Below are 13,852 nucleotides of genomic sequence, written 5' to 3' on the forward strand. Positions count from 1 at the left end.
TTGACCCGGAATCTACGCGATTTCTTCACAGCAATGTACCTCTCTTGCGTTTTCCGTCGAGATCCAAGGACCTACGATTCTGGATCTGCTATTTTTATCTTCAGATTCTTGCTTAAAGTTATTGTGTTTGAGTTTTTTTTCATTATCTTGTTGGTCCAACGGTGCCTCAGATCGAGCTGCCTTTCCGATTTTGTTGCTCCGTCTGGTAATTTCTCTTTTCTACTTCCAGATCTGTACGATTTCTTTGCTGCATTTAGTTTAATTTCTCCTCGGATCCATCTTGTATTAGCTTTGCAGGTTGTGACCTATTGTTTTCACATGCGGAAGGAAGAACTTGCTTTCTTCCATTTAGGGTTTACTACTTATTTCGTCTTGGTGTTTATTAAATTATTACTTGGTTATGATGTTGAAAAAGCTTAAAATTAGCTTCCATCGTCGCCATTCCGCCGGGAAGTTCTTCAAGGTCTTGATTATTAATTATGTGCTAGGGCATAAAATAATTGAAGTTTTTTTTGTTCGACGACAGTTTCACCATTGAAATGACCAAGGGTTTCATGGTGTCGTATCCTTGGTTCCTCTCAAGGGAAATGCCCGTCCATTGGGTTGATTAAGACACGTTAATGTTCTTTATCTCGGGATATTGCTGAATTGTATCTGTTGATGATGATGACTTAGAAATTCATGTGCTGCTGGAAATAAATGGTACCGAACAAGACTGACATTTTGTGTTTGGATTATTTTTATGTTCTTTGCTTGCAATTTAAGGAAAGAAGGTATTTGCTGAAAGAATTTCCGGAGCTTATTCGCATTAGCGATCCCGTCAAGGTCCTTGAGGTGGGATGTGGAAATGGGAGCAATGTCCTTCCTATCTTACGGTGATGATTCTTTGTCTTTACCATCTTTTTCTTTGCAAATTAGGTTTCTTTTATGTCTTTTAGAGAAATATAAATAAATCCAAAATGAGAAAAAGGATTGAGATGTTTGACTCCTGAACTCAGGTTGGACTAGAGTTTGGTCTTGAACTTAGATGGGAACCATGCCGAGCTAAATTTCTTTGATTCAGGAAAATGGTGCAAACTATATTAAATCATAATGGAGCCTTTTGATTTAGGAAAATGATTCTCTTTGTTCACATCACCTAAAACATTCTCCTTCTTCCCTTTTATTTTTTGATTAATATAATAGTAGATGTAACTTGTAAGCATTCTTTGCGGATTTGGACCTCAAATCCCAAATAGGGAAAGCCATTACTAGCCTGAGGAATGGTCTGATAGCTGAATGACATGATCTCAGCCTTAATTTACATGATGCACAGTGTTTATGCTAAGTCATAGTTCAAATGACTTCATCTTGACTCGTTTTAGTAATTTGTAGACAATCTTAGCAACTCAGCTAAATATTTATGAGTCTAAAATTTCACTTAATTGCAAGAAGTGGGTGTATTGTTTGGGAAGAGTTCAACATTTTTAGGCATCCATTTACTTTCACACACTGTCATTAAATTCACCACTGTTCCTTGTATGTTCATTGATTTGTTATAAACATGTCAACCTTCTTTTTTATGATGACAAAACACAAGTTATGACATATTCGACCAGCTTATTCTATTTTTGGCATGTTTCTGGAATGAGTTAGCTGTATTATGTCATTTCATGTTATGCTAATGGGTACTCAAACTTTAAATACCATCTATTCTCAATTATGAGAATGTAAATTCTATGCTTAGCACTACATATTTAATAAATATTTCATGTTCACTTTTTAATATTTAATTATTTACAAATTTTTGTGAAGTGTTTTTTGTTGTGTATTAATAGATAGCATTATCCCAGTTAAGACTCATTAATGAAAGTCCATAATCTAATTTGCACGCATAACTTGAATCATTGGAATAGTAATAATTATCTATAGCATTTGACTTTAGTCTCCTTTTTGTTTGTTTAAGTTTATGCACTTGTACTAATAATAATATTGTTGTTCAGTGCAAAGCAGAATATTACAGTCTATGCTTGCGATTGTAGTGAAGAGGTCCTTAGAAAAGAAGAAGAGATGATAGCCACTGGAAGTGCTATTTCTCTAGTGCCTCGGTTCTTTACTTTCTTGCTTGATGTCTTTGTAAATGATTTCCCTGATTGGTTATTCTGCACTTCTTGTAGAAGGAATTCATCTCCAGAGCCAGCTAATTTCTCATCAGGTTGGTCTTAGATTTCAACTTGTAGCATGAAACCTTAATCTCATCCTCATCTAGTTATGTAGAATTTTATTTTCCTTCATTTTAGATTCTAGAGGAGAAAACTTGGAAATGTCACACATGTCAGCCTTCTTAAGAGAAGATCAGTGTTGCATTGGTGGAGTTGATTTCGTAACAATGGTAAGTTAGCCTTAGATTTCCAGTTGCAATGATAAAACAGTCGATTATTTATACATGTTTGTTGGGGCTTTTTAATCTCTGTACATGTCCCTTTCTATAATATGTGACCAATTCTTACTTTCTACTCTTATTCTCATACCATTTTTTGATCCTTAGCAGAAACATATCTGCTACCAACAATTTCTGAGATTGATAGATTGCCTCCATCACTGTAAAAGTAATAATACTGATTTAGAGCACTGGGGGCCTTTTCTGCATTCGCTTCTAGCTGAATAATGATTAGAGCTTTGGTCACATTAGTTCATCTACTGTTTCGGTTCATTTGCTCCAGAGCTCTCTAGGTGAGAAAAAACCTTAAGAATAGTAAACATCTAGCTGTGATGATCTTGTTGTTTAGGTTCAAAAACAACGGCTAGTTTATACCGTTATTTTTATTGTCAGAAGAAAATTTGACGCATTACCCTTCACTGATAATTTTCATTCACAATAGGAGATTGCAAGACACTCATGTTTGCACATATTAGCCCAAGTTCAGTAGACTTAGGTGAAACATTATGCTCACTAAACTTTGCTAGTAGAGTCCGAGGCATTGAACATGGTCCTGTCCGAAAGCAGACATATTTAGCAGAGAGTTTCAAGCTTAAACAAATGGTATATATATTTTGATTGCATATTGGGCTACTGTTGCTAGTTTTAAAATTTTGTTCTATTTGGCAATACATATGCAGGTTTTGTATCTTCTGCAATTATGTGATGCCTAATAAGAGTTATTGTACAGGCTGATAAGCTCCTTCAGAGTGAAAAAGAAAACATAAGGTTGAATGAAAGCTTGCAATTGATGTAGCTGAAATACGCATCTCGGGAGAATGTTTTCAAAACATTGCAAGATAAGTAAAGTTAGTCAACCCAGTGCAAAAAAGTAAAGTTAGTCATAACAAAGTTGTAGTGACCAAATTGCCCACATACTTTTATTAGTCTAGCTTATGAGGAACTTGAATGGCCTCAAGAAGGTGATCCAACTGATAGTAATTGAACCAAATGAAGATAGTGTGAATAAATTATTTTATATATTCCAAGAAAAATCATAATAATCTACTATACACCATGCATCACTATATTTAGCTTCTTTCAAATCAGTTGTCTTATAATAGATTATTTCAAATGTGCAGATCAAAGAAGCTGAGCAAGCAAGTAAAAATTACCAGCAAAAAGTTACTTATCTCATTTTCAATCTCTATTTGAGTAGAATTTACAACATCTTTAATTTTCCTTATGTAAGCAACAAACTGCTTTATATCCATATTGACTATTTTATTCTATTCAGGTAAGAGAACTGGAGAATCAATTAAATGGTGAGAGGACAACCAAGAAGGATGTTGCAAAGTTCCCAAAGCCTCCAGTGGCTCCTTTAAGATGGGAGGCCTCCTTTACAAAGAATCGCCAATCAGTTGTCACCCTCAGGACATCAAACAAGCAGAGGTACCCATTCAATAATAGATAAAGAGAATTGTCTATTAACAAATAAAACTACTGGGGAAGATTTAGTTAAATCTCTGCACAGAGCGAGAAGGATAACATTGGCACCAGGAAAAAGAATATTTGTGTATTATCTATTACCTTTTGATGTTGTAAGAAGAATAATTATGTGTAATTTGTGGATACTGACTTGATGTGCACAATATCTATTATCTTTGTATGTTGTAAGAAGAATATTTATGTGTTGGTTATATGGATATTGACTTGGTATGTTTAGATACATCGGTGCATTTTTATTTGTGATTTTCTTAGTGAATTAATAATATTAACTTAATTTTATGATTTGCTTGGTGATAATATTGGTTTTTCACTATTTCAGAAATCGAATTTGTGTCGTTAAATAATACTGATATTACATCGGTTTTCCACCGCTGCAAAATCGGTGTCATTAACTAATATTACATCGGTCGTATATCGCTGCCAAAACTGATGTTATTAACATATAATATTACATTGGTTTTACACCCGATGTCGTTAAGTGATACTACACCGGTTTTAACCCGATGTCTAAAATGACTGACCTTTTACATCGCCTTCATAGACATCGGTCGAAAATGTAATAGACATCGGTGGAAAATCGATGTCTATGAGGGTTTTTGTTGTAGTGAACGTTCAATAGAACCATCTGCACGATACTTAATTCGATAAACCCATTTAGAGCCCACAATATTCATGGATGGGGTACGAGGGACTAAGTTCCAAGTTGCATTACGAAGAAGAGCATCAAATTCTGTAGCCATCGTAGCACGCCAATTTGGATCTTTGACTACCTGTGTAAAACTAGAAGGTTCAACAAAATTTGAAGAAGCAAGAAGAGCACGTGGAAGAGGATAACGAATGGAAACTGGTTGACATCGTGCATAAATATCGCTTAGAGGAAGCATCCGCCGAGGAATATCATCATTAGAGCTACTCGAAGATGAGAGGTTAGACGGATGAGAATCAAAACTAGAGAGTGGATCTCCACTAGTCACCGAGTCCACAGGAATTTGTGGATATGGAGCATGAGAATCAGAACTAGAGAGTAGATCACCACTAGCCGCTGAGTCTTCAGGAATTTGTGGAGTCGGAGCAGAACCCAAGATACCATCCCCCATTGTTCTTTCAATATGTCCAGATGGAGCAATCTGTGGGGATTCTAGTATATTACTAGGTGGTATTAGAAATGTGCCACGATTATCTGAAGGAGGATCCGAGGTAGCAACTGTAAATGGAAAAAGAGATTCATCAAAAGTAACATGTCGAGAAATATATATCCGTCCGGTCAAAACATGGAGGCAACGATACCCATGATACAAATTACTATAATCAAGGAAAACACATTATTGAGAGCGAGGGTTTAACTTGTGTTTAGAGTAAGGTCGTAGCCAAAGATAACATGCACAACCAAAGATACGGAGGAAGAAGTAATCTGAAGAATAATTATAAAGTATTTCCAAGGGACACTTGTTTTGAAGTAGTGTAGTGGGTAAACGATTGATAAGGTATACCGCGGTTTGGACGGCATTATCCTAAAATTTAAGTGGAACTGAGGCATGATTAAGAAGAGCTAAGGCAATTTCAACCACATGACGATGTTTTCTTTCAGCGGATCCATTTTGTTCAGGAGTATGGGGACAAGAGACTCGGTGGAGGATGCTAGAAGAAGTAAGATGACGATGAAGCGCTTGATACTCTCTTCCTCAGTCAGAATGAAGGGAGAGTATTTTACGATCAAAATATCTCTCAACATGCTTTTGAAAATGATAAAAAATATCAAAGAGATAAGATTTTCTTTTCATAGGAAAAATCCAAATGAACTTGTTAAAGTTATCAATAAAAATAATATAATAAAGAAAGCCCTGATTAGAAAGAATAAGAGCAGGACCCCATACATCAGAGTGAATAATTTCTAAAGGAAAATAACAGTTACGAGTAAAGGAAATAAAATGTAGTTTATGAGATTTCGCTTTCTTACATGCTTCACATAAATGAGATGATGACGCTAAAGAAGTTTGTAAACCAAAACGATTAATAATATTTTGAACAAGACGGAGATGAATGATCAAGATGTGCATACCATGAGAATTTATCTGTACATTCTCCAATAATAAATTTTAATTGATTGAAATTAATTAGAAATTATTTTCATTATTATCATTAGCATTATGCTCATGGCTTCCAGTTGATTTTCCCAATGATTAGCTTTGAAAATATATAATTTGAAAAAGGATGAACGACAAATTTATCTTTTCAATAAAAATAAAAACTCATTGCAACTTATTTGATTCTGCGTGGCTGCAAAATTTGAAAACGAAAGATAGTGAATTTTATAAAATAAATTAGGATATAAATTATATTTGGGTTGTGGCTAGATTTTGTTTATGCCAACTAGGGATATGTAAATAATTCTAAGATGTAGGTTATTTAAATTATTTAATTATGAAATATTTTTAATTTTTTTTAAAAAAAATTGGACCCGCTTGCTAGAAGTCAATTATAAATCTAATATGATTTCCAAACTGTTGACTTGATCCATCATACTTAAATAAATATCATCAGTCACTCATGCACATAAATTTCTATCTTCCTACTCACAAATTTTGCTGATCAATAAAACTCAATATTTTTAATTGATGGAGAGGAATCTAAATTAATTTTGAGAGGCCATAATTTGTAATTCTATTTGAACCGTGAGATCTTTAATCTATCAAATCGAAAGTTGTTTAAAAATCTTCGATTGATTATTAGGTGTCACCCGTAGCGGCCTAGCCTTATTTTTAAAAAAATATGATTTATTAGAATAATTATTATTCTGTCAGATGTCACTAACCCTTACAATGTACTTGAAAGTCACAACAGAATAGAATGCTGTAGTCGTTGAGATTAAGTGGTAATTACAAAACTAGACGAAAAAAAAATGGATTTATCGAACTTAGATAGAGACAACGTGCATGATGACCAACGATGAACCTGGTAACAAGTTGGTGTTGGAGATGTTCAATGGGAACACGACCGTGCTGACGTCTAATGATGCAAGAGGATTTAGATTTTTTTATTATTATTTTTAGTAAATTATTATTTTATATATATATATTTTTTATTTTAGGTATTTTTTATTAAGTTCTATCTTTTATAATTTAAGATTTTGAGTTTATTTAGAAGTTTTACTATTTTGAGTTTTTTTTCTTTAGCTTAAAATTTCTTTCTTTTATTTGTGCGTTAGGATTTAGAGTTTATATAAATAATTATTTAAGTTAATATAAAGAGAGGTTTTTTTAGGATTAATAATATTTTAGACGGTGTATTTTTTATTATTCTTCTTTGAATCAACAGGTTATAGAAGATTGTTTTTTGTATTTATGTGTGAGTCAACGGATTCAATAGTCCGTAGAATAATCATTATCTCATCCGGCGTCAGTTGATATCAAAGCTCTTAGATCCTATGTATAGTCATTGTAGTCGTGATTATGGTCGTGATAGGCAGGTTCCAATTGAGAAAAACATGCACCGTGATCATAACACCCAAGACGAGATACTTAATGTACGTATAGTGACAAGTTGCAAAATTATCCTAGCATCTAGTGGTACAAGATTTTGAAGATCGTGAGGTATGATCAAGGTTATGACAGATAAATTTCTATTGAGGAAGTCTCATACTGTGATGTGATTGTAGTGCCCGAGATTTTAAATATAGTAAATTCTCTTATCCTAATTCTGTTTCGACTTTTGAAAATTCTTATCACCATCGTGCTACCTACTAAAAGAGAATTATTTAGCAAGACATAATAATTAGAATCTTCCCTTAATTAATCTATCAATTGACCGAGCCTTTATTAATCTGTCAATTGATCGAGTACTATAATGGTTTCTATAATTTGTATACCTCAGACAACCGTAATGAATCAAGTGGTTTATTTCCTTTATCTCTTCTCAACCCAATTACTATTTTATATGGTATCAGAGCTATAACCTTTTTTCATTTTATCTTTTCTCAACTTACTACTACTAAGATCTCTATTCCGATTGTGCCATTGCCATAGCCAATTCGGACCACTACTCTTGAGATCTAGAGGTCGATCTCTCCTCCCATCTTGTGGCACACTTGTCGTAGGTCGTAGGACTCGGTCTACTCTAGAAGTTCACGTCATCTCCGTTGCCAACCCTTGGAGAGCCTATCACGGGGCTAACTTCCCATCGGTCTTCTCTTTCGCAATGAGGTCCCTGTAAATTGCTCCCCATCCCTTGTCCTCCTCTCCAGATACTACCGCCGGTGACGTCATAAGAATTGTCCTTCCCTGGCGTACTACTCCTAGCAAATCAACACCATCTCTGGGATTCTTTAGTTCTTAGAAAACCTAAGCCGCACGCATGAATTCTAAAATACAAAAAACTCATATATAAGAAATATAAGAACAAAAGAATTTCATCAATTAAATATGGCATAAGAAAATAATATATAAACATAAAAATAAAGAACTTGATTGAAGAATCATCCTTGTCTTTAATATCATCCAGAAATAATCCATGAGAAAGAAGAAGAAGCAAAATGAAGAGATCTTCCAAGGGGCTTAGGGGATGATGACGTTGAAAAGCTCTAAGTCAATGTGGAACCAAAAGCTCTATCAAAATTATTCCTAAATCCTTGGGGACCTCCCCAACGAAAATAGATGACAACAGATCAGACTAAAAGGTTCTACACATTCAACCTGTAGGTCTCGGGTAGCCGACAAGAAGGGGGGGGGGGGATTTCCCTATTAAGAAATTTAAAATTTTTTTTTTGCTTTCACGCTTTAGCAAATACAACACAGGTTAGTTGAACAAAAATTAATTAACATAAATGAAAAAGAAGAGATAGGATTTACTTGGTTTGCAATCAGAAGATTACTAGTCCAAGATAATTAAAGCTCTGCTCAACAAATTTCCTTTAGATGAAGGCGGAGTAACCTCTTACAATATTGACAGCGTAGAATTGTAAAGACAGTAAAAGAATGAAAGCACAGAGCTCAAATTCGAGTGTTGTATTTAATGAAGAGGATTAAGGCTATATTTATAACTTACTGGTCAAACTAGCCATTTACTGACGTGACATCTCTGGGCACCTGGACCTATTCGAGGTGCTCCCAGCCATGCACTTTATCTGCTCACAATGGCAACTCAATAGTATGATGATAAAGATCCATCCTTGTCCGGACGCTTGGACTAGTCCAGGTGCTCGGAGTGTTGCTGATGTGGTTTCGAATGTCATCCGCAGCAGCCTCTGTTGGAAGAGGCGCCTAAGGGAGTTCGGGCGCCCGGAGTATGGGCGCTTGGACATGGTCTAGGTAGTGTTGACTTGTCCTGTCTTCCGCTTTGGTTGCTTAGGTGATTCTTTAACCATTCAGAGTTAAGCTCACTCGAACCCAAGTCTGACCTTCTCCTTGAGTAGTCTTTTGCTCCGAATTTTCGCCCCTTGAAAATGTCGCACATATCCTTCTCACTCCATCAGCGTACTCTTCTGCAACTTCTTGTCCCTCGGATGCACTGAGCCCATTAACTAATTTTCCATGCCATCATTCTCGTCCACTGTGTTTTCTGCTCGACTTCTTGTGTTCCTATATTTTAGCACACTTAAACACAAGGATCAAATACAACATGACCTAACTTAACTTGATTGCTCACATCAAAACTTATTCGGGGTACTTACAATCTCCCCTTTTTTAATGTGCATCAACCCCAAGTTAAGTTAGGGTAATAAAAAGAAACTCACATAGGTAAATTTTGATTTTGCAATTTACTACAAAATTTTTGTAATTTATAGTAAGAAAAATTGCTTAATAAAATTTTAATATACCTCCCCCTAAATATAATCTTCTCCCCGTTTGATCACATCAAAAAAAATAGGAGCATATATTTAAAAATTATATAACATTTTCTAAGGATTTCTAAAACAATGAGCAAGTTTAGAATTTTTTTTAAAAATATTTCTTTGAATATTCAAATTTCTAAAACTTAGAAATCACTTTTGGCAAAGATAATTTGAAAATTATTTTTAAGTTTGGAAAAATACTAAAAAAATTTTGATAGCCAAATAGAAATAGAAAGATGAATAAAAATGTTGATAACAAATAAATGTTTATTTTGACTAGTATGAATTATTTGATAAATAATAATTTTCTAAGTTAAATGTTTAAAAATAGAATCTAATATCTAAAAATCATGATATTTTTTCTAACTATAGAAAATCTAATGTTTATGCAAAAAAAAAAAAAAATTGAGATTTTCAAAAAAAAATCTAGATAATTTTTAACTATAAAAATATTGTTTTTGGTAAATAATTCAAAGTAAATCAGATAGTCAAAAAATGGCGAAAATTTTTCCTATAATAGATAACATAGTTTTTTATCAAAAAAAAAAACAAAAATTTTATAAAAATAAATCTATGAAATATTTTCAATTTTAAAAATATAATTTTTGTTAAGAAATTTATAATAAATTATTTAAATATCAAAAAATTTTGAAATTTTTTCTACTGATTAACAAATTTATTATTTTTCAAATAAATAATAAAATATAATTAATTTTGAAAAGAAGTATACAAAACAATAAATTTAACTATTAGACAATTTTAGCATGCAATTTAAAAATTAAGGCAAATTAAAATATGCATAAAAATTTATTTAAACTAAATATGATTTAGGAACCCAAAATAAATTCCTATATACAAGATTAACAAGATATTTTTTTTAGAATGTACTTTCTTGTCACTTTTCTGATTTGGTCTTTATGAAATCTAAAATACTAATTTAGCTCTTGAAAATTATTTTGTGTAGTAACAAGATTTGAGCATGCAGAATTTTTCAAGACTTCTATTTGTTCTTTTAATTTAGCATTTTCATTTTTTATTCTATCAAACTCTTATAATGGGCATGATTTTGTTAGAATAGTTTTTAATTCTAATTGTCCTTTTCTAATTTATTGTTCTTAGATTTGAGTTTTCATTAAGACTTAGACATTGATTTAATACCTAAGTATAACTAATCAGGAGGTAAAAGACATATCTCAGTTGCCATGTCTGTGTTGAAGCTTGATTCTCTCCCTTTATTATTGCAGTCCTTTGAAGTAGCCCTCACTTCATCGATGCTTTCGATGCTTGTTTCAGATGAGCTTGTTTCATCTTTGTCTTCTTAATGACTTACCATAACTCCAAGTCCAACGTAGACTTTTCCTTTGATTCGGATGATGACGATTCATCCCACGCCACCTTAAGATTCTTGTGCTTTGTTCCTGTTGGCCTTTTATTCTTGTTCTTCTCCTTCAATTTTGGGCAGTTGTCCTTAATGTGCCATTCTTCATCATAATTGTAGTATTTAATCTTTCTCTTGATCCGTGGAAGCTTCTTAGCCAGAGACTTGTTAAATTTATTGGTTTTAAGAATTTTCTTACCACATACTATTTTTCATCACTACAACAAAAACCCTCATAGACATCGGTTTTCCACTGCTGTCTATTACATTTTGGACCGATGTCTATGAAGGCGATGTAAAAGGTCTGTCATTTTAGATATCGGGTTAAAACCGGTGTAGTATCACTTAACGACACCGGTTTTCAAATCGGTTATTAACCGGTGTAGTATCACTTAACGACACCGTTTCATCAACGGTGTAAAACCGATGTAATATTATATGTTAATAACACCAGTTTTGGCAGCAGTATGCGACCGATGTAATATTAGTCATGACTCCGATTTTACAGCGGTGGAAAATCGATGTAATATCAGTATTGTTTAACGACACAAATTCGATTTCCGAAACAGTGAAAAACCGACAGTATCCAAGAAAATGCACAAATATTCACAAATTACACAAATATTCTTCTTCCAACAGTATCCATAAAATACATAAATATTCACAAATTACATAAATATTCTTTTTACAACAGTATTTATAAAATACACAAATATTCTTTTTTACATCAAAAGCTAATAGATATTGTACACATCAAGGTAGAACATTGTGAGTCAAAAATCAAGCTGAGGCTACATTAAATTATGAGAATCAGAATCTGTTCAACTTGCTATACTGCTCCATTCTTCTTGCGCCTTTCATTTCCCTAATCTCACCACTTTTCACCTTCAAATGCCTAGTTTTCTGAGTTAAAACATCCACTGTTCTAATCTGTCAAACAAAAGTATCATTTGATCTACTTAACTATAGCAAAGAACAAAAATAGAAGAAATATAAATGTTGTAGAAGTCCAAGAATATCACCATCAGAAAGAAAAAATCACACTTGGTGGACATAAAACCTCAAACATATCCAGCAAACTACCTCTTGCAGTTCCCTCTTGACATTTTCCAGCCCACCAATATCATCCCAGCTGACATTTGGTACTTCAACAACCTGATCAAAACCCAACAAACTATCAGCATATCTCAAGGTAGAAATAGAAGTGGTTTTTAGGCCATTCATCAACATATGACAGTAAACACAAGTTACCAACCAGACACATGAGGCTATAAAATTTCTTGAGTTGAAAAAGATAAGTTTAATTTAGAAAGAACACCAATGTCAAATTTCTCATTTTCAATTCTTGCAGCAACAATTTATTTTAAAAATTCATGTAGATAATCATATTTAGAAGGAAAAAAATAACTGAAAATGATTATAATTACCCAAGCAAAGACTTACAGTTTCACGGAGGGCAGATGGGTTACTAGATCCCCAAGTAGTCTTAAAGTGTTCATTTGTAACAGACATAGAATTGAGAATCTCAGCATCAATTGATTCATCTTCTAGATCAATTATGTCCATCTTTTCACGGATACACTTGAGAGCAGCTTCAGTGCATAAAGCAGCAAGGTCAGCCCCAACATAGCCATGAGTATCCTTAGCAATCCTTTCCAAATCAACCTGCATTGAATAAATCAAATTTCATAACTTGGACATTCACTACAAGATATCTGTTAACAAGGTAACAACAATTGGTAATGTTCACATACATCATCAGATAGCTTCATGTTCTTAGTATGGGACTAATCTATGTGAGATTAAGGCGACCAATTTGAGTTTTGAATTTTCTAAGATTCTCTTGCAGTCAATAATAGGCCTCAGATGAAGAACCTCCTCTGCAAAGGGGGAAGAATCATGCAATAACAGCTGTATTTAACTTTGAATTTATTGGCACATATAGAATCATTCTTTGAAACAGTTTTCTACAAGAAGCAAGATAAGCAAAACTAAAGCACGACATCAACAACTAATTTTTAACAATGTGCAGGGGATAGTAGAACTAGAACATAGTTTAGGAATACCCTAACTCTCATGGTTGATATGTTCTTTCAGTCTTTACCAAAAAAAGGCTCTATACGGTCCAAATTACTCAACCACAGCATGAGAGAAAATGAGCAACTCCAATAAAGAAATTAGTTTATCGAAGTTTGTGAGTTTTCATGTTGAAGTTTCCAGCTTTTATCACTATGATTTCCTATTGAACAGGTGAAAAACAGATTTACGGCTAGCCGTCTAAACAATTTGTATGTTGTGTGCATATTTTAAGCATTGGGGAAAAAAGCATATTAGATAATTAAAAAAATCACTTGCATGAAATACCCTCTGCATGTTCTGTTATTAACAACACAATCAAAATCAAGTGTAAATGGTTGCTTCCATAAAAGAGGATCCCGGTGTTCTTATTTGCTTCAAATTAGCTCATGAATGCACCGACTTGCTCTTGAAGAAAAATAAACTAATAGCAGAAATTCTTATCAAACAAAGTAATACAGATGTATATTTATGAAAATTGACTAGTGAGTTGGACTGGAAAAACCAGAAACTAAATGCTCCATTAATCGCATATTGGAATTACATAAAATTTAGATTGAACCAGTCGAACAATTCAATTGCATGGAAAAAAATGACCTAACCGGGTGGCAAAATGTCAGCCATTTTTGTTAAAAATTGGCCAAAGTGCAAAATGCACTTCGGT

General features: G+C 33.4%; 1 protein-coding gene and 1 long non-coding RNA gene across 2 annotated transcripts; one reads left to right on the top strand and one right to left on the bottom strand.

Annotated features, from left to right (window-relative positions):
* Positions 1-403: 403 nt before the first annotated feature.
* Positions 404-2,112, top strand: LOC121994683 (uncharacterized methyltransferase C3H7.11-like; the record flags this gene model as incomplete). Its single annotated transcript, XM_042548636.1, has 3 exons — positions 404-463; positions 766-875; positions 1,983-2,112. Coding segments are annotated over exons 1-3 (300 nt in total), but the record flags the coding sequence as incomplete, so codon positions are not given.
* A 9,871-nt stretch (positions 2,113-11,983) lies between these two features.
* On the bottom strand, positions 11,984-12,596 carry LOC121993809. Its single transcript, XR_006115420.1, has 3 exons — positions 12,556-12,596; positions 12,196-12,267; positions 11,984-12,042 (listed from the first exon to the last, which is right to left on the bottom strand). It is a non-coding gene; the product is annotated as an uncharacterized LOC121993809 (long non-coding RNA).
* Between the last annotated feature and the right edge of the window lie 1,256 nt (positions 12,597-13,852).

The sequence above is a fragment of the Zingiber officinale genome, chromosome 6A (genome assembly GCF_018446385.1).
Source record: "Zingiber officinale cultivar Zhangliang chromosome 6A, Zo_v1.1, whole genome shotgun sequence".
Lineage (NCBI taxonomy): Eukaryota > Viridiplantae > Streptophyta > Magnoliopsida > Zingiberales > Zingiberaceae > Zingiber > Zingiber officinale.